The sequence below is a fragment of the Xiphophorus maculatus genome, chromosome 1 (assembly GCF_002775205.1).
Source record: "Xiphophorus maculatus strain JP 163 A chromosome 1, X_maculatus-5.0-male, whole genome shotgun sequence".
NCBI lineage: Eukaryota > Metazoa > Chordata > Actinopteri > Cyprinodontiformes > Poeciliidae > Xiphophorus > Xiphophorus maculatus.
In genome coordinates, this window is record NC_036443.1 from 11,546,135 (window position 1) to 11,568,201 (window position 22,067).

The following is a 22,067-nucleotide window of genomic DNA, read 5'->3' on the forward strand; positions in this document are numbered from 1 at the left end:
TGTGGGAGGTGCAAAGATGCAGATATGTGCCGTTCACCTACCCAGCTTCAGTTGGGACTGGCAATAAGTGATAATGTCATAATGAAGGATTTTATGCCACTGAAAAGAAAAGCTCAATCTCAGACGACTTTTAATGTAATCTTCATTTAATCACAACAGCCTAATTTAAAACAGATGAATGTGTATGTGTTTTGTTTTTTTAAAACACTTTAAATATGGTCTACAACTTGCTAAAAACTAATTTTATAGTTTTTAGGATTTAAAAATAAAGATGTTTTGACAAGTTTAGGACATGTACAAAAAGCAACTGATCAATACCGTAACATACTGAGCAAATCATTTCTGTTTGTTAGAAAGACTAAAAAGGCAATGACTAGCGTAATCTTTATACATCGGAGACTGTATTCATTCCATTCTTTTTCTTTAATTTACCTTCACACAAAGTACATATTTCAGACCCCACAAGATGACGCCCTGGGCGGACACCCATATCAGAAACCGCCATTGCCTCCAATATTCTGTTCCTGTCATCCTGGTTTCCATGTGGCTTTCTGAGTAAATACATCCAATTCTTCACTAAACTCTTAATCTTTCCATGTTTGCCTCTGTCCTGATGCATTTGAGTCCTCTACCAAACTTGTTACTATCACGTTTTCTTGCAGGGTTCGCCTGTTTTTATCTCTATCTGTCTACTATATGCCCAGGAGTAAGATGGGGGACACCACGTGTCTGTGTCTATGACAGGAATTTTTAACTTTTGATATTACAGTCTTTAAATAAAGGTGCAAAAGAAATGAATTTTGTGCGTAGATTAGAAATCCTACGCACAAAACAACAGTTTCTCTGTTTCCCCCCCCCACATGTAGCACTGTTTAATGTGCTGTCCTTGACTAAATAAATTTGAATTGAACTGAACTGAACCCCATTCTGTGTCCACATTGGAAATGAATCGCCCACGCGCAAAGTTGCTTCTCGTCAGATTTTCCTACGGTAGCACGGAAAGATAGCTATGTCGGTGCTGGTGCGCAGGTAGGATGTATTTATAAGAAATCTGCCGAGTACGCAGTATGTGACTTAGCATCGATGTGCGCATGCGCATTACCACAAGGTAGGACGGATGAATGGGTAGCACAGATAGTTAGAACGCCGACAGATGTTGCGTTTCTCGGACTCCTGAATCAATGCCGCCTCCGGAGGCGGAGTTTTTGTTTTATTTTTTTATTTTTTATTTTCTTAATTCTGCTGCTACCGACTGGCAGACAGGGGGCAGCAAAAGGTTCCATCTCTTTCTTGACTGGATCACACAGGACAAGCAGCAGCATCATCATCCTCATCAGCATCACCCACCACCCTCTGTCACAAGGACGAGCTCTTCATCTAGACGGCGCACAAGAAACAGGACGATCTTTCTTTCTTTTCTCCCCCCTCCATTATCAGAAGCATAATATTGAAGCATCGAGATGCTGGCCTGCACGGAGCTGATCACCATGTGTCTCCAGTCCGCCAAGCACGACCACTTAAGAAAGCAGCAGGAGCTCGACTACAATCAGAACCAAGGCTTCGCTTTATTCCAGGATGTAAGTAAAACACATCAGATGTCACAGCGTTTGAAACGCAGACGGGTTTCAGTTGAGCCTCGTGCATGTTTGGGTCCTTATCGAAACGTGTTCAGCCTCTGTCCGTCTGTCGAGGTGTCGTTTCCTCGCCGTGCAGTGCGCCTGACTCACTGTCCTTCACTCTTCTCTTTATGAATGGCTCTTGCCGAGTTAAAACACGGCCCATTCACGACACGTTTACGTAAGAAAGGTGAGTGCATTAAGAACAAACGCCCGTCCGACTCGGATCATCTAGCACGCAGAAAACAATTGGCGTGTTAACGATTTCAGCATCGTTATTCTTGTCAGGTTATTTACGTGAAAATAAGAATCTTAATGATGATTTTGCACCAGAAAATCTGCCTGTAAAACATGTATGTTTTATGAGGAACCTCCCTCAAAAAAAGCTCCAACCGAGCTGCTTTTTAAATGCAGACACGTTTTGAATTATTTATTAGGGTATAAACAGGATATCGCCACTAAGGAAATGTCTTGCTGCTCATCTGCTTAGTCCTCTGAAAGGTAGTCATTCATAACCTTTTTTTTATTGTATTTTACTTTATGCACCACCGAAGAGGAAACAGTTTATCTGCACCGTGCCATCAATCTTCAAACAGCTGACTTGCAGTAAAGTTTATTTAATTTCCCGAAGACACGGCTTCCAAATTTTATTTCGGTAAAGTTGATTTCATTTGTTTTAATTTACAGAATGCACCGCGAGAGAGCCAACTATTACCAGTGCATTTTCCTTATACTCGTTAAAACCTCCTTCCTTCTTCTGTTGTTTTAATTTAAGCCGATTTCAGTTTAGTTACTGGATCCACCACCAAAGAGCCAAGTGTCTATCATCAGCATCATTTCCTATCTTTAGACTCTTGCTTGCTTGCAGTAAATGTAATTCAGTTCCCTCGAGGCGGATTACTGCATATGAAAAGAAAATCAGTCTGCGGTGAGTGAGCATTTGGTTTAAATGTATATTTTCAATCCCCATCCTACGGCCTTGCATTTCTTCACAACCATCTAAACTTGCTAATGAATATGGGCTTTTCCTGTTGCTTTTAACAGACACTTTCACATATTCTCAATGGAAGGAGACCTGTTTCATGTAGCTCTTTATGTTGCCACTCCAAAAATAATGAAATTGAGCTGCACTGGATAGATTTCCAATATTAAATCAACCTAGCACACACACACACCCACGCCCCCTCACACACACACATATTTGCAGTATTTCACAGGGAACTGAGGCAAGTGTGAGGTTTTCAGTCTCTCCAGAGCTCCCAAAAGAGATAAAAAAAGCTCTTGGTGTTGTTTCATCCTCTTTGTGAAAAGACCTGTTAGTCTGTCTTGTTTTAATTGCAAGCATTGATTGGTTGTACCAACATTCTGGTATAAATCCTCTTTACATCCCTGAGATGAGATTTTTTTTGGCAAAATACTTTGCCTCTACATTCTGTGCTTTACGATATGATTTTCTACAAAAGCAGAAGAAAACCTAATAAATAAATCTGAGAACCTATCCCCTATTTTGCTACTTTTTCTTCATAATTATACAGTTTAAGCACAAAGTCTGTCTATCCCTCGAGTCAGGCGTGAAATAGTCCAGTGAAATTGAATCTTCCTCCCAGATTTCTTCCCTGGCTCATGTTCGCTTGTCCAAGCTTCCTGTTAGCTTTTCTGTCAGCTGTCTCGGGTGGGATGCGGTCTCGGAGCTCCTGTGGGGGGGATCTGACAGCGATAGGGCTTCCTACAGTTTGTCACTCCACAGGAGGCTGCAGAGGGCAGCTGCAGATCATCTGCCAGCTGTAGCCCGAATCTGTCACAGAGCCACATTTATGGTAGGTGATTACTGTGACTGTGACACAGCGATTACGTTCAGTCAGAATGAGAAAGATGAAGTCAGTGGTCGTTTTAATTGATTTTGTAGTTTGTTGAAAATGGAGAATTTGAACAAAGTCTTGATAAATCTTGAACCTTTTCACAGTTTTTCACGTGTTTCACTGGGATTTAATGTGAGAGACCAACACAAACTAGTGTTGTTTTTTATTTAAAAATAGCTCAAACGTTTTGTTTTTAATACGTGGTACGATTTTGTAGTGGCACCCAAACTGAAATTTGTGCTTGTGCTTCAGCATAACTCAACCCCATTTGGCTGAAAACATTCATGGCTTAACTTACTGTAAATCCTTTTACAATTTTAAAGCAACTGACCATTGTGCATTGTTTTGAACCAGTTTGCTACGTCCTGCAGAACAAACCGAGCATCTTCTCAGTTTAAACTGCCAACACGCAGGTATTATGGGTGCTTCCCTCGTTTATATTTCAAACAAAAGAAATAAGAGTACAAATAAAATGTTTTTATTATTGAACATCTCATGCCTTCCTTTGTTTAAGCTTGATACTAATTGTAAATTTTAATCTTGGCTCCTTTTCATTTCCTATATTGTGTCAGATGTGTTCAAATGGAACGTCATCTTTAACTCTTTAAACTTTTGTAGAGCTTCTTCTCTAGGATCCCATTCTGTTGAATGTATCGTTCATAATAACCGCAAGTAACCTTTTGCATTTAGCAGTTTAACAAAACATATTCAAGATAATTAAGAAAAAAAACTTTAATTAAATAGGAAGATTAATAGCTGACGTTATTGTTCACTGTGACAGAGCTTATGACATTTTAAGAGCCTCAGTTTTGTGTAGGCCAGAAGTTAAAGTAATTTAGTGCAGTGGCATAAAATGTTTAGCAGAATTCAGCTCTCGCAATTATTGATAATGGTTTATATAAAAGTCTTAGAAGAAATGGTTGGAATGTAGACTTGCTGGCTCTAAGATGTGACTCCTCAACAATGAGCCTAAACCTGGCATTTTTAAAATTATTATTATTATTCTTCCATCCATCCATCCATCCATCCATTTTATTTACATCCTTGTCCCTACTGGGGTCTGGAGGTGCTGGTGCCTATCTCCAGCTAACGTTCCGGGCGATAGGCGGGGTTCACCCTGGACAGGTTGCCAGTCTGTCGCAGGGCAACTCAGAAACAGACAGGACAAACAACCATGCACACACACACTCACACCTAGGGGCAATTTAGAGAGACCAATTAACCTAACAGTCATGTTTTTGGACTGTGGGAGGAAGCCGGAGTGCCCAGAGAGAACCCACGCATGCACAGGGAGAACATGCAAACTCCATGCAGAAAGACCCCGGGCCAGGAATCGAACCCAGAACCTTCTTGCTACAAGGCAAAAATTCTACCCACTTAGCCACTGTGCAGCCCTATTATTATTATGTTTGTTAAATATTGCTCTGTTATTTTTCACTTTTGATCAAAGTCTAAACAGAGCCACTGATGTACTCCTATGGACACGCACTGCTGATGTCTGGATCACATCATCAAGTATCTTCTTTGTTTATCATTTATGTCATGTTTAATTCACGATATTGCTATTTCTAGAAACTGGAAAAAGGCAGAAGTTAGTCTTGAAACTGATGAAATTGAAGGGTGTCGTGCTTTTTGAAGGCTCCCGTTTGATGATGAAATTAATCAACCCACCACTGATCTGTTCAGGTTCACTCAAAGTCACTAAGCAGAGAGGAAAAAAGCTGGAAATAAACAGTCTCTTTGATCTTGCATTTCATACACACACACACACCCACCCACATTCACGCACACACACTACAATCTAGCATCTATTTAGATTTAGTGTCCTGGTATGTGTGAGGGAGGATGTTTCTCTGGCCAAGTTCATAGCATGGATTAATGAACAAGCAATGTCACTTTTGAACTGGTTGATCACAGAACTGTGGAGACATTTTGAAGCAGTGGGAACATTTTTAGTGTCGAGAGAGAGAAGAAAGCGTGAGATGTATCTGTTTGAAGCTCTTCTGCATTGTATGAAAATGTCAGATTTTCATTTCCTGTGATGTCTCACTTATTTTAGAGATGAAGAATTTTTGACTCACTGAACTCACTGAGATTATCCTATTTTCTGTTTATGCATGTATGATACAGTGTCGAAGTTGAATTAGTATTTATGCTGTTGAGTTCTTGAGATCTTGGCTTGGCTTTCTTTGCAAAAAGTAGCTCAGATTATATTGAGACCCTCTGTGAAATTCAATTTTGGTGTCTCGCCACTGATTTTCAGTCGGATTTAGTTCTGGACTTTGACCGAACCACTCCACTCTATGATCCAAACCATTCCCTGCAGCTCTGGCCGTATGTTTAGATCTGCTCTCCTACTCAGATCCTTTGCGGCCTCGAAAAGAGTTTATTCCAGGAATACCTGAAAATCCTCCCTACAGCATAATGCTGCCACCACCATGTGAACTTATTCCCCCCTCAGAAAATGTTTTGCAAGTTGGTCAGAAGGTATAAACCATCTGTCTGCTGACGACTTCTGACTTTCTTTCCACCATGATGCTTCTTGCCGCTCCTTCTACTCCAGTTCTGTGGAGTGCATCGACTAATGGTTACCATGTCAACAGATCCTCCCACATGGGCTGTGGATGTTGAAGGCTTGTGCAGAACTACTGTATTTATACTGAGATTGAATTACTCACAAGAAAAAAAAATACATTTACAAATTAGATGACTTCTTAAGTTCTGAATTTCATTTAGAGCTACGCATTAGACTGTTGGTCTATTACAACAGTCCCAAAATATCCCAAAGTTTGTGGTGGCAACAAAAAAAAGTGTATTCTTCTATCACCAAGGAGCTTTTAAATGGAATTGATTTTATTTGTTTTGTGCAGCGCGTATTAATGAGCGTACAATATTGCTGTAAATGCACCTACAAATACTGTAGCAGAGTCCCACAAAACAAACAACGCAATACACAAAAATAATAACAGCATGAACAAAGAAAATAATCAAAAGAATACAATAAAAACAGCAAATAGAACCAATAGATGTTTGATTAATCCTGTTTTAAAATACCTTTATCAAAGGGCTAGTATCTTTTAAGTTTCTGCAAGACAATATGTGTCATACCTAAATTAAAAAGGACATTTCCAAAAGATGCTTAAGGTTTGATAATTGCAATGCTGATTACTAACCAGACATTTTTTAGGTTTTCTCTTAAATAAGTGGCGCTCCCTCTTATGGTGGCAGGCCGTGTCTTCCAGCTCCTACATCCTTCAGTTTACACCACAGCTTACATTTCAAGCTTGTGTTGAAGTATGTAGATGCTTTTTCTGTGGTATGCATGTTTTTTTTTGTCAACTTCAAATTTTATTAATCCTTTTTTTATTTCCTCTTGCAGATTTTTTGTCGGGCGGACAAAAACGGTGAGTTCTCACCCAGTTGGACTGACGGGCAAAGAGATTCATAATATTTAAAAGTAATTTTGCATGCTAAAAATCTGTAGAAGAACTTTGTTCAGAAGTGAAACCTTTTTATTCCTCTGTATGTGCCCTCGGTACCCTCCCTCTTGCTCTCCATATCAGATGCAGAGCTGCACGTTTTGTGAACGTTTGAAGTGGATGGAGAATGATATGTGCTTTTAGGTTTGCTGTCCTGCTACAAGCTGAACTACTGACCCAGTTTTAAAACTTTTACAGCCCTCTGATTGGCATTTAGCTACATCCATCTTTCCATTGTCTTCCATCCTGCTAACGAAAAGTATTCTCAACAACACACCACGTCTTGCTGTTTGGGTACTTATTTGTAAAAAAAAAACAAACATATTAATAAAGCACGATAAAATCCTTTGAAGCTTGTTTGTGTGAAACGTAAGCAGCTGTTAAACGAATACTTCCGCAAGGCAATGTAGAATTAGAGCAGATAGGTCCAAAGAGCTGTACGCAAATCGTCACCAACGCTAATGCACAACATTTGGCGTCCCAGCAGAATTTTTAACTCCTAATGAAACCCGCCTGAGACTTTTCCCTTCTCCCATCTCACTCTTCGGCTGGAATAATTTGTTGGAGCGTTGCCACTTTGCTTCAAAGAATCGTCTCCTCCTCATAGGGAAACACGGGGCGTTTAGCTCTCCGTAAAAAAATCCGCGCTGACAAACAGAGAAATCTTTTCCCTCTTAATTTTTTATTCATGCGCTGCATCCTACTTGTAGCGAAACGCAGAAAGGAGGCAAGTGATTAATGCTCATGGGGCATCCACGAACTCCGCGCGCTTTTCCTCCAGAGAAATGCTGGGTGTGTTGCGTAAAAGCGAGAATAACGTTATTCTTGCTTTTACGCAACACATCCAGCATTTGCAATGCTCAATGCAATGCGTTGAGCAGGGGTCGTCTGGGGCTCGCGTTTTAGCGATACGCCGTTAGATGAAAACTCTGTCGTTTGTGAATTATAGATGAAGACAATAAAAGCTGCTTCTTTTTTTTCACCAGGGCTTTTGTGTGCAGATAAAAGAAGAGGGAGGTCGGATTCCTCCTTTCTCTGCATGGATTTGAGTCCTTGCATTATCACTTTGTGGTCGAAGTTTTCAGTTTAGGCAAATCAAGAACAGGTTTTAAAGTTTAGCACTCACACCAAGCTATTGTTTTTCATTCTTTGTTGAAAAAAAGGGGGAAATGTTCCTGCGTCCTTGAGGTTGTTATCATCAGTCTGCAGCAGAGCTCACTCTGTGTTTTCCTCTTTTTAAACTCAATGATCCTTGCACCCAAAGAATGCAAATAAACAGCCTCTCTAGTCAGAAGCTTCTGCGTAGGCCGCCATAATACGCCTGGAGTGCCATGCATTTATAACATAACAACAACTGGCTAACATACTAATATCCTCGCAGCCTTTATTATGGATTTAAAAGAAACAGTGAACCGTATGAGTGCAGCAACATGGGAAACACAAAGCATCCACTCGGTGATCCTGCACAGAAATGAGTTTTTTTTTATTTTTTTGCCGATACGCAACAAGAGTAATGAGTGATATTATGATTTATTTTGACAGTCTTGCCCTGAGTTATCATTCAGAGAAAGCAAAACAGGCATGAAAAACTGACAAGCCAATGATTAGGCTTTGACATTAAAATCTCTAAACGAGGAGAGATGTGAGAGATGCTGCAAAACCCTTTGAGATGGTTTCTTAAAATACAGCTTAAAAATATACCACTAAAATATCAGAGGGAACACCTAAGCAAAAGCAAGGGTTGCAAAATATGAGGAAGACATGGCATTGCCATATTATTTGTAGGTTATTGTTGTCCTTTTTAAAAAAAAGTTATCCCAATGTCCCCACATGTTGTTTGTTTGTTTGTTTGTTTCCCTGGGCTTTAGGAAACAAAATCTATGTCAGGTGTGAACATGAAGGTCAGTGGAAACCCGTCCAACTGACCAACTGGCCAGCAAAGTTTGAATACATCTCAGTTAAAACATTACAGCTTGACAAAAATAAAAGTATTGCCCTCTCGCAGGCATTTCCGATTGCAACGTTTCACCCACTGAAATGACAAAGTGGATTGTGTTTCGTGCATTGTGCAGCTCCAGCTTGGTGAGACATTAAAGCGTGGCCGAAAATGTCAGAAGAAATTACGTAAAGGGGCGAAAGCTTTATCGCAGCACTACGGCTGAGAAAATTGCACAATTAGAAAACAGATTTGTTCCCGGTACAGGTGAGATATCTCAGTGCAAAAAGCGAACAACAAATGCGAGGTCTCAGTTTTATCCTCCTGCTTCCCTGTTGTTCCCAGGACGCAGAAATGCTGCAGCTCCAGATGGCAGCCGATTAGATGCAAACTTTCAGCTTTTCTTAATCTCTTAAGGTTTTAGATTGACATAAATTAGAAAGGATTTTGGCTATGAGTTGCTGAAACCAGCGTGCTCAAGTACATCTCGATTGCACTCTTCATTATCTTAACTGCGGGATTTACTCTGCCTGTTGATTTTTTTTGTCTTTTTATGCATCAGCACTGAAACATTGCCTTTTGCTATTGCTATTCTGCTAAGAAGGACAGGATGTGCATATTATATTGGTTGCCCATTAGCTTTGCAGGAACGCACAGTGCTGCAGTAGAGTGTCAGTTCCTCCTCTCTGAAGTCTGTGTGTGTTTGTATGTGTGTGGGGGGGAAAGCGACCTAACTGAAGATACAATTTAAAACCATTTAAGTTTTTACAAGAACTAAACTGACTATTACAAATCATAATAAAATATACTTATAAAGGGAACATTCTTAAAAAATAACTCTGTTTGTCAAACTCAAAAGCTGCATTCGATTTGCATTAAAGCCTTAGACTTCTTTACTCTTTAGCGACATGCACAGAAAGCTCTTAATATTTTTTCATAATATTCAAGACTAATAAAGTATTGACTGACTCCGATCCCATCCTTTCAAAGTCAGGAACCTTATTGTGTTACATTTTTAATATTCTATTGAATTATTCTGATGCATGTTCTGAATCGTTAGCGCTGCCTTTGTAGAAGGTCCTAAGGGAAGTGCGCAAGAGATCCTTGAGGAAAAAATAGCAAAAAGAGCTTTTTTATTCTGTCAGGCCACACTTTGAGCTGCAGGTTTTATTCAGGGCGATGTGAGGCAGGTAGGTAACCCACCGCGCCGCTGCTGCAGACAACACTTTTAATTTCCCTAAAGAGGTGCTGGTGCATAGACACAAAGCTTCCCTCAGATTAGCTGCAGCAACATCAGCATGTTTTTGAAAGAGCAAGTCTCTCCATCTGGCTAACTGTTTTCCACTCATTCTGAATGTGTGGACATAAATCGTGTTTTATGTCAAAAGAGTGGAGAAAGTGTGATTAAGATGCATTATTAATACAAATCAGCATAGTGAATATAAATCTACGCATCCCTGTTAAAATATCGAGTTTTTGGGATGTACAATATTTATCTGTGAAACAACAACAACACCTGCCCTCTTTAGAATCACTGGCTTATTTTAGCATGAAAAAAGACTGGCTCTCTAACGTCTACACAGCCATGATAACAGGCTCAGCTTTTGTAATAATAATGAGATCAAGATAAATCATTTCCGAACTCCCCCCAACCACCCAACCCCAATATGTTGAATATGACACATATCCTATACAGTTCCACTGAAAATCCAACCAATCCAAACAGAAGGCAGGGTAAGGTTACAATCCACAGTTCTTTACACAAAATCACCAGGAAAGAGATTAAAATCATAGAAGCAGTTGTAAAACCGATAGCTAGCTAGAAGTTAGTAAAATTAGTGTGCAGAAATTAAGATGCACTGTAATACTGACAGGAGAAAGCTTAAAAACCCTTAAATCACCTTTTGATGTTGTTTCTCCATCCAGTCTTCTTTAGTTGAGTCTACATCTTCCAAGAGCTGCACAGCTCCCACTGCATTGGTGTAAAACCAATGCATATAAAGTGAGGCTGTGCAGCTGCTTTCTCTCCTCGCCTAGAAGATATTGATGCAGTCAAGGGTTAGGGGATGCAATTTACAGCCGAAGAAAGAAGAAGAGTTATCCTAAGACGAGCCAACAGTTAATCAACACTGCTTCTTAATTTTCCCCGCCCTCTTGGGTCAGAACAGACTGCACATTCACACTTACCGCTTGTTAATATTTACTGTTTTTGACATTTTTTGCGACATTTCTCAGCAGAACACGGCTGCCTGGTTTTGACCGATAAGCTGTGTGTATGTACAGCACTACGCTCTGGGTTTCTGCTGGAGCGCCGATCGAAGAAACGGTGAACGCTTGTGTAACGTGCCATCTGAGCTGCTCTGTATTTTGGGCGTCTTATCGGGTGCGAAACCAAACCAATGTTCTGCCTCTGAAGGAGTTAGATGATGAGTCAGAGATGCAACAGACTGTATTTACTCCTACATGATGTGGAACATGAAATAATGAGAGAAATTAAGATCAATCTCTTCGTATAGGTTCGTCTCCCAGCTGCAGCTATAGATTCCGCCATAATCCAATCTTTCAACGCCACAGCTGAATTGTGTTCTAAGTTTTCTGTTTTTCTTCCCTTTTTTTCCATTACAAAATGTCTTACAAGCTAAGGATTGATGGGATTAACAAGTGTATCTCAGAAAGTGGCACTGCTAACCGAATAAAGCTGCTGAGGCCTCATTATAAAGACAGTCTGGTTGTTGGTCTCCTTGCAGACGATGGCAAGCTGTCCATGGAGGAATTCCAGTCCTACTTCGCTGACGGCGTCCTCACTGACGAGCAGATGCAGGAGCTGTATTACTCCATCGACAGGCAGCAGACAGAGTAAGCTCTTCCAGCTCTCCTGTTTGGATCTCATCCAGCTCTTCTGCTTTTTGCTTCTCTATTTTTTATTTTGCTGCCTGGCTGCAAGACTTTAATTCCTCACTTCAGCAAGGAATATCCACAGAGAGCCTACATTCTGGATGATTATTTAAAATGCAGTGTGAAGAATGCAAACATAAAAAAATACAAACATTTCATCAGACTGTTGACTTTATGTGTTTGCCAGTTTCACTCTCTGTTGCAACTAAGAAAAACTGCACAAGATGAGCAATTTATTGCTCCAACTGTGCAACAATCTATCAAACTGGTTTGTAAGTGATTGGTCATTAGACCCCAGTTAAAGGCCACGTGACTGCATCGGCTCATTGTCGCTACTTCCTGATGGCACACAGAGGGTTTTCTCTCATGACTTATAAAAAAAAAACATTTACTGAAGTAGACGCTGCAAGGAAACATTAAAATAATAACAAAGGAAAACTGAGGACACAGTGAGTTTGCACAAAGTAGGAAATGGACTGAGAGAGATCACTTCAAACAGCTGAAATCCTGATATATGCCAGGAGTCACAGCACCATTAGCAGGAGCCCCATTGGCTGTCAGCCTGAAGCGACCCATGGAGCAGCTCATTATTTTTGACAGAAATGTTCAAAAATACAGATGAGCGGCCGATTAGAAAGTGGTAGATAGACTTCCTCTTCACATGACACTTTTGGGTAGTATATTCTGACAATAATCCTGAGTAAAATACTGTACCACAGTTTCACAGCATTTAGATAAAATTGTTTTTTTTTATTATTAAACAGAAAAGAGATATTTAATCCTACTGATTCTGATGTGACATTTATTTTAACAGTCTTCATGATGGTATCTGTAATATCTTTTTATGGCGATTGTGTTTTTGATATGCAGACTCGTGGCAAAAATATTAATTTCATGCTTTCTTTTGAGGGGTTTCAGATTCAGATTTATTCAAGTCCCCAAATGGGCAATTAATGTCACAGCAAGCATGTGATTATAAAAGGGCATACCAACTAAAAAACAAAGTATCGAAAGTAAAACAAAAAGAAAAACAATAAAACGTACCAAAAATACACATCAAATATAAATCGATATATAGAGTTGGCATTGTTTATGACGAGAGGTTTCCTGTTTAAAGTCTTCCTCATTTAATCTTCGTTTCACTGAATACAGAACTTATAAAAAGCGTTGCAGGTTTTTAAGTTTCACCTCCTGATCTTTCCACAGCAACCTGGACATAGACAAGCTCTCAGGTAATGATGCTTGTTCACCTTCTCATAACAACTTTGCTAACAAACAGTTTTAAATGTTGCCAACTTAAGCTTCACTGTATTGCTGATCATGACTAGTCAGCTAATCTCCATTTGAGAGGTAATCAGTCAAGCCTGTTGGAAATGCCCCTGATAGGCTAATTATAGTGTTTTGTCCCACAGCGTACTTCACTCCTCACCTGGGGGAATATGTCAATGTCCTGTCTGCACTGGAAAAGCTGAACGTGGCCATTTTAAAGGCCATGGATAAAACTAAAGAGGTAGGTGATTAAAGCTTTTGTCAGGTCGCTGAGCTGAATTTTCCCTGTCAAATCTTCACAGAAACATAACATAAGAGCTTTCAGGATGTCCATTGGCGTTCTCTTCCTCTGAAAGCTGCTCATTAGTGACCCACTTGTCAACTTTGTGCAGCCTAGCATGATCTGTTATTTAGTCTGCACTTCTTTTCCTAAGTGACAATACTTTCAAACATGAGCTATAGTATGATTAACAAAATGTGCAGCTTTATCTAGTGCAGAGTATCTAGTTTATATACTTTGGATTAACATTATTAGATTCTTTTTCTTTGTTTGTTCTTTCCTTTGGTTTATTATTTTTGTTTGTATTTCCTTTTAATTCATGTAAAGCACTTTGAATTGCCTTGTTGCTGAAAATGTGCTATGTAAATAGAATGACCTCACCTTAAGATCTCCTCGTTATGAGGCCCATCAGAGGGAAAACACAGACAACCAAAACTGTTAAATACATGGTACAATATTTGACATGAGGGACATCAGCACATTCCTCTTTGAGTTTAAATGTTCATCAAATCTGATGCAAGTTTCTACATATTCCGAATGATCATTATTTAGCTAAGAAACAAATCTTTTTTTCCCGCCAATCAGAACTCCACCATCACATAGTTGTGTTTGCTGTTATCCAGTCTTTGTTTTAACTTCTCATTCATCTGTAAAATCAAGAAAACGTTGTTTCCCATTCATTTTCAAGGTATAACACCTTTTTTTTATATATACATATCTGCATTTTCAGATAACAAGACTTGGTATGTAATAAAATCTCCAGCCTCGGTTTCTGTTCGATGCTAATTAGTTTCTCACGAAATCCTGCTGAGGAGCAGTCGAGCCGAACACATCATATTCCATGAGATGAAGCGATGGATTTATGCGTCTGCCCATTGAGAGGGCTGTAATCATCTGGGTTAAGGTGCAGTCAGAAAAGATTAGCATCAGAGAACTTTTCCTAAAGACGTAATCAATAGCTAAGCCCGGTTTGCATTGATGCTCAGCAGCCCTCTGTGCAGAGCCAGTTAGCGAGTAATTTTAGTATTTGGCACAGGAGGAGAGTCATGTTCGGATGGCGAATAGACAGATGCTTGGCTGTTATAATGAGGTATTCCTTTTGTTTTGTTTTTTTCATCCAGTGTTATGCAGCAGTTTATTTTCACTGCAGAGGATGATGGGTAACAGGGAATTATAGATGATAATTACCAAAGACAACCCGCACGAACGCTTCAGCTGAACTGACGTCAGATTTCCTTTGAAGAAATGGAACACAGACCTGTGGTCATGTCTGAACTTTCTTCTTCTCTTGTATTCTGATTGTATCTTTCTTTTTTTTGTACTCTGGAGGGTGCTTTTCACTCTCCCCCCCCTCCTTGCCTCTTCTTCCATCTCTCTACATTTCCAACATGGTCTCCTTGTCTGGCAGCGTTTTTTCTTCTTCCATCCGTCTTCCATCTCATGCATTTTTCATGTTGCTGATAGTTGGTCAGAAAACTGTTTTTTTTCTTTAGCCCTGAGGGGAAGAGCTTATTTTTAGTCTTTTTGAGGTCCAAGTTTTTGAAGAAAACTTTGAGGTACCTCTAGGATATGCCCTACCTTTTGCAGCTATTACCAATGTAATAGCTGCTAAGCCTGTACTAAAGCTGAGCACTGGGGATAGGCATTAGCCATCTGCTCAACAAACTTGCATGGACTTGGTTGGTAAAATAAACAAACTAACTTATAACTTCAGATGTGCTAAGATACCACCAGGCATTTTTGCATTTTAGAAAAATATATAGAAAAAAATATTTATGATCGTTTATTTTTTTGCATACAGCTGATATTTCCTCCTTCATGCAGCTGCTCACTTGTTTCAAAATGAAATGAAGGGGAAAAGCAGGAAAGAACAAAAGTCAGTCGTTCATGTCTTGTTGCTTTGTCACTGCTGAGACAAACTAGTACATAGGTTTTAACAATCTCGATCATCATTTTTCAAACAGTTCTCCAACATTTGTTTTTTTTCCCCCCCTTTAAACTCAATTTTGTTGCACCACTGGCTGCAAGTGAGAATGATGGGGTTCATTACTTGACAAAAACTGTGCTGGGAAAAATGTATTATCTACTGAAACAGCCTTTTCACTGGAGCTTCATAAAATCCTGCTGAGATCTTGTGTTCCTTTATGAAATAAATCTATAAAATCTCGCTGGCTTTGCATTCCTAAATCGTTGGTAATGTAAAAAGGGACATCATTCACATGCTAAATATTTAATTGTTAGAGTTCAGTCTCAAGTCATTTGCAGCTTTGAGTATTTTTTCTAGGATTGCCCTGTAGCTCTGCCAATTTTCTTTACTAATATCTTGCTGAAGACAAAATATTCCCATATTGGTGACGTGCTCACCATATTTCATGTCAGGCATGGTGCTTTCAGGCCCAAATGAGGTGTTGGTTTTCTCTCACAATTAGTGTTTTGCACGCAGAACAAAATGTTCCTTTATCCAAACACTTGCTCCTTCAGAGTTTTCATGGCCCTTTTTGCTTCTTCACTGATTAATGCTCTCCTGTCTGTCAGGTTAGGTGGTCGGCCATGTCCATGTTGGCAGGAAAGTAGTGCCAAGTTGTTTTTGTTTATTGGATCGGACCAATAATCTTTAAACGTATCCACATCTTTTCCCCGACCCGTCTTCTGTGTTCCTTGGTGTTCATGTTGCTGTTTGTTCACAAATGTGCTCTAAGTTGAATTACCCACAGACATCCACCCTATAAACATTTTTTGGTGACTTCTAGAGCAATTGTTTGAACAGGATTTTGTATTAAGGCATCACAGTAAAGGGTGAATAAAGGCACTTTTGCATTATTTTGCTTCCAATTAATTGGAAGCTTTGTGTTTATGTGATCTATTATGTGAAATCTCAAGGTACATTCCATTTTTTTTGAATATTTAACAAAAGTTCAGTGGATATAAGTAGTTTCCAGTGGAAATGTATTTAAATATAGGAGCTGTTATTGTCCTTTTGAATAGTTTTCTTAATACAAGCATTTAGGTGATAGCTATGTTTTTTTTATTCCATCAGTTAAATATTAAAGTACTTGAAAAGGAAGGACAGTCGCTCCTTTTGAAATGAAGTATCACATTAACTGTCTTGCCCTGGCACTGAAACATAAAAACTCTCTAAAGATTTTACTGGGAATCAGTTCAGAACTCAGTGCTGCCCAGTTCAAAGCGTTTTCTTCAAATGTAGCTTTCCAACAGTTGTCTGCATGTTATCTTTGAAATATTAACTTAAGGTCCTTGAAATTAATTATTCCTTTGATTTACCCACATCAATTTGTGATGATGGCAGGAAGCAGCCAGAAATGTGTTATTGATGTAAGAAATCCTTTTTCATTTAGGGTTCATCAAAAAAAAAAAAAAAGAAGAAAGAAAATAGCAGATTAATTGTATTTTTAAAGATAAAACTTACAAATTCGAGGTTGCAAGGCTGTAGCTTTTTCTTTTATTTATTTTATTAATAATAAAAGGTTACCTTACCTCTGTGGTTTTAGGAGTATCAAGGCTCATCAGTGCTTGGCCAGTTTGTCACTCGCTTCCTGCTGAGGGAAACCTCCTCCCAGCTTCAGTCCCTGCAGTCCTCCCTGGATTGTGCCACAGAGGCTGTCCATGACCACGGCTGCACAGGGAGGAGGATGGTGAAGAAACCCGAGGACCTCCCCATCCAGAGGGTCGCCAAGCGGCCCAACCGACGCATCCAGAAGAACATGTGTCTCTCTCCCACGGACCCCTACTCCGGGATGCTCACCACAGGTGAAATATGAGAGAAAGGAAACGGACCAAGACGGGTTCGCTGCTGTGCTAATACTCTACTTCTGGTGTCAGGGGTAAGCGTGGAGCCGGACAACCACTGGGGCTCCCAGATTAACCAGCTGGAGGAGCTCATGGATAAACTGGACTGTGAGGTTGGTGGGAAATCAGCTCTTTTCAGAATTTATACTGCAGTATTTTTCTTGTCTCAAAGCAAGAGCTTCACTCTGTATTTAGCGCCATCCTATTTTAAGACGCCTAATAAGTCGATCTTTTATGTTGCTACTGAAACGTGGCAGGAAGCAGTCGCATAAAGATCAGCTTGAGCATTTCATTGCAACGTTTCTGGAGTTTTACCATTAAGCCGGAGAGTTTAATGTGCCAGAAAGACGTTAAGTTTCAGCCAAAAGCTGCGTTGGAGGAGAAAAAAATTCAATGCGAGCTGTGTTGTTACCAATAACAATGTTAGAGAAACTATTTGAGCACGACTGTTTGTCTTTTTTTTTTTTTTCAGATGCACAGTTTATCTTCAAAACATCTGACATCCGAGATGTTGCCAAAATACATTTACAATGACACATACAAACATGCCTGGCAGATTTTTTTTATGTATATGAACTCCAGACTGTGTGGAGATTAAGTGAAAAGCAGATTGATGATTTAAGAGAAAAAAGCTTTGCAGTGCTGATCTATTTTATTTTATTTTTTTAGGCATCCATTTAAAACTTAGATAAGATTTTAGAGCAGAGATATCAGATTTATTGCGCTCGCCCTCCAGCATGGTAATAATGGCATTACAGAGCTCTGCTATGCACTGGAGAATTTTAACATAATTCACTGGAGGGCTGACTCGAATTGTGTGAAATCTGTGTTTTTGCGACACAGCATAAAGAAAAATGTGTTCTCCGTTTTCAGAGTCCACGTCTTGAACCGCTTAACGAAGACACTTTGGCAGGAACATATAAATCGGTGAGTCTTTAACGTCTGCAGATTATTTTGTGCAAAATGTTTCAGCTAAAAGATCTGCATGGACTCTTTGTGGAAATTGTGGTCACATCAATTCTGGCCTTATAATGATTTATACAAAAGGTTATTTTTGCAGGCTGGAGTGATGATACAACAAAAAAATGTCAAGTTTTGAGAACAATCATTTGTTGTTATTTTCTTTTTATGTATTGTGGTTTCTCTGATCTTGGCACCCATTAAGATTTGGATAAATTTCCCATACCAAGCTGCAAAACTCTTTGCTTATTTCAGTCATGGTATAGGTTCCTCCCGATAGAAACTGGCTTGATAGTTCATAACTCCTCATAAAAAAACTTGGGAGTTTATTTAAATTGTAAGATTTTTGTGCTTTCCAGTGCATGTTTTTCATAGAGACTTAATATTGCATAGTTGGTGTCATTTCTGAGTAATTTCTCTTGTCAGCTACGATTGCAATCTTTGATTTTAAAATCTCACCTTGACTCCTCTTGTCTTTTCTTACAAGAGTCAAGAGTCAAATACTTTAACGTGACCCAAACGTAGCAGTTACCACTTTTTTGGTCAACTATGACATTGTAAAATTTGCTTTGGTTTTGACAGTGAAACTGGTGTTCCAGCAGCATCCATTTCATATTAGGCTTGAGTCTCGGTGGCTCCTGTGTTGATCCTGAACATAAACTCTCTTTTTGCCTAAGGCGGATCCTTGAGTTCAAATTGTTTAAAATAATCCCAAACACAGATCAACGCTGCCTTTGGAATGGATGAATCAGGAAATGTTAAGGCTCTCGATTGACCTTCCTAACACACCGATTTCCACACATTGAATATTTATGAACACTGAAGAAATGTGCTCTTCTACTTTCTAAATTTAGTTGTTGACTTAAGAAAAAGATGTGATTGATATGGTATTCCTAACTAGTAAGACTGATTTGGTTTATGATGATCTGTTAGACTGTTAAATATAGCAGTTTTTTTTTGTTTTTTTGCTCATAATAAAGTCCAACTGCTTTCTAATGCTGCACCAAATAAAAGTTAAACGCTTTTGAAAGTTCTGGCAATTTCCAGCCATTTTCCCTTTGTAAGATAAACAAAATAAAAGAAATGGATGACTTAATGAAGACTGTGAAGAAAAAACGAAATCTGTTTGCCCAAGATATTGGTCTGGTGCAGCAGCTGTCCTTCAAAAAGGTGACCCAGACAAAAATGTGAGCATATCTTAGGTAAACTGTGAACGAAGGTTAGAAAGTCTCAATAAGAAAGAGAACAACCGAAAACTCAATTGTTGCCAATCGTCAAAGAGAAAGTCATTTTTAAAGTGAGAATTTTCTCAATTTCTACCACTTTTAATACCCTTTCATTGTTTGTTGACATCGTTTTTCAATATTCTCCTCAGAACATTCTTCTGGTTCAGAGGCAGATGTCTGTGAAGGAGAGAGACGTGGAGCAATTCCAGCAAGCTCTCAAAATCTACACAGATGCCACCAGCAGCCAGCTTAACAACCTACAGTATGTCCTCCTTTCTGCGTCTGTGCTGTTTTCGCCTGAGGATCTCTCTCTGTGATTTCATGCATCCATTTCCAACTGCTCCAGTCCTCGAAGATGTACAACCCAGAACCACTCTCACTGCCCTCATTCTCTCTTTTTGTTTTTCTATTCTTGTTGTCAACAGCGTTTCAGTCCAAAACCTGCCAGACAGATCATGCTTCATCATGTATGAGTTCTGGCAGGATCGTCTCTCCTGGATGAGGTACTGTGTGCTCCCTTTTTTTATTTCCAATTGGACTATACAAACATTTGCCAAGTGCACAGAACTGCTAATAAATTCACTATGAAGTGCACTACTGATAGTTTTCATCTTCTTTTTTTTTTTTTACAGCTATCTGCAGTCGTCCATCAGCAAAACCTTTCAGCGCTGCATCATCGACTCGCTGGAAGAGCCAGAAATAGTCTCCACTATGCTTCTCCCAGGTACAAACTGACAAAAGAAATCTCTGCCTACTGAAAGAAACCATACAGATTGTGGGTAAAAATGCATAGTTTGTGTTCAGTAAATTATTATTATATTAGTTGACTCAACTAATCACTACTAGTGGAAAAAACACAGTCCAAGTCAGGACTTCAATGTCACGTTGGCTTTCTGAAAGGACTTAAATGTGAAGGGTGGTTGAAGTCGACCCTCTGTCGCCAAGTGAGGCACTGACATCACAGTGGCAGTCAACTTTTTGGATTTTTATAAACTCATAAAACCAATGCCTGAAACGAAAAGATATGTATGTTCATTTAAGCCCCATTCACACCAGCCTTCTATAATTGAAGGTGAACGTGCAACTGCACTTTTCTCTGGCTAGAAGAAAAAAACTCCGGTCTTTGTAAGCTTCAGGTGAACACAACGCCAGGGATTATGGGTAGCCACAAGCAAAACAAAGCGCCTGTTCATGATTACAAGGAAAAACGACTCACTGCCACATTGAGGGAGGATGAGGTAGAAGCTCTGACTTGGTCCGATAAAGGTTTATCACAATTGCTGTTAAGTGTTTACAGGAAGAATGATCGTTTTCAAGATATTCAGCGTAAACATGTAGTTTGTGGTATTCCCTCAAACATGTCCAGAATTGGACATGTTCCCCATTTTTATCCCAATATCCAAATAATGTAGAACATCGTGGTGACTGTACACAGGTTAGCTTTAGAAGATTCTGCTTGTCGTTCTGCCTGTTGCAAGGTGTTTTCTCATTATTGTTTAACACATTGCTTCATGTTCCAGCTTCCTGGTGGATCATGAACAACAATTGAACAAACACAGCTGCTCAAAACACAGTGGAAGCAGAAGAAGGAAGGAACCTCCTCTGCGTCCTTTTGGTTTGAAACCAAGCCCTGCCCCCACCCCCTTCCCCCCTTCTGGCATGACCGGGATTGCTTTTGTAACATTTTCAGTTTTAAAAACGGACAGCCAAGAAAAATGTGCAATACTATGACGCAAACAACAATCTCAGCTTGCAAAAACAGCCACAAAAAAAGAGGTAAACCAGTGTGTAACTGGGCAATCGAAAGCCTAATGCTCATTTCAGACTCACTGGCACATTTCAATCTACTTACCTTTTTGAAACACAAGAGAGATGATTAAAATAGGATGTGCATGACTTCTTTTTCTCTGAATGCTTGTTTCTTTTTTTCTCAGAGTTGCATCTTGCAGTAGATAGATATGACAGCAATGGCACAACAAAGAAAAAAAGAGACGCAAAAATAAAATCTTACCAGTCCATCCGCTGCTTTTTCCTCCACAGTAAGAGAAAAACACACACAAAAATAAATCTCGTGCTTTGGTGTTCTCCTTGTACTGTTGTGCGTTGTTGTCTCCTCCTTTATACAGATAGGTCAGACAGCCATCTCATAGGACAATAGCTATTGAATAATTATGACCTGTATCTGAACACCTATCATCTGTGTCACTCTTGCACTTTAATAAATATATCTATATGGAACATGTACATTATTGTGGAGAATGAAATTTTTTTTATTTTTTGATCGTCTCTTTGTAAAATGTAAAATCAATCCGCTGTTATGAACAAGCTAAGAGATATCCTAGTGGAGAACAAGTCACCAGATAAACGTTACTCTCAGCGTTAAATAAGTAAAAAGCCATTACTCTACATACGTAGTGTGTTACCAACAGAATTTAGACGTTAAAAAATAAGAAATTTTTATTTTGGGAATACTGCTGGACTTGTTCTGTGTCTTATTATGCTAGAAAGAACCCCAGTTTGTGTACAGTAGCTAAAAGCCGTAGGACTGATGTAACTGTGGTATAACTCTGGTGTACGTACATTGAATTAGTATGTGAAAGTTGAGGTTTAATATGGGGAGTAAACATGGCCACTCATTTACTTGGAGTGTTTATCATTTCTTTTGTGTTTTATATCGATTCTGTTTTAGCTGAGTTTTTTTCTGTTTGTTTTTTTCTTTTGTTTTGTTTTCTGGCATGAA

At 39.3% G+C, this 22,067-nt stretch overlaps 1 protein-coding gene across 1 annotated transcript; it reads left to right on the top strand.

The window, feature by feature from the left end:
• Positions 1-1,118: 1,118 nt before the first annotated feature.
• Positions 1,119-21,571, top strand: LOC102219670 (N-terminal EF-hand calcium-binding protein 1-like). The gene is made up of 12 exons (XM_005808931.2): positions 1,119-1,577; positions 6,855-6,879; positions 11,638-11,746; positions 12,992-13,017; positions 13,198-13,295; positions 16,844-17,102; positions 17,175-17,254; positions 18,015-18,068; positions 19,477-19,589; positions 19,753-19,830; positions 19,960-20,051; positions 20,848-21,571. Exons 1-12 carry the CDS (start codon positions 1,461-1,463, stop codon positions 20,874-20,876), a joined length of 1,080 nt encoding a protein of 359 aa, XP_005808988.1. The 5' UTR covers positions 1,119-1,460; the 3' UTR covers positions 20,877-21,571.
• The last annotated feature ends 496 nt before the right edge of the window (positions 21,572-22,067 follow it).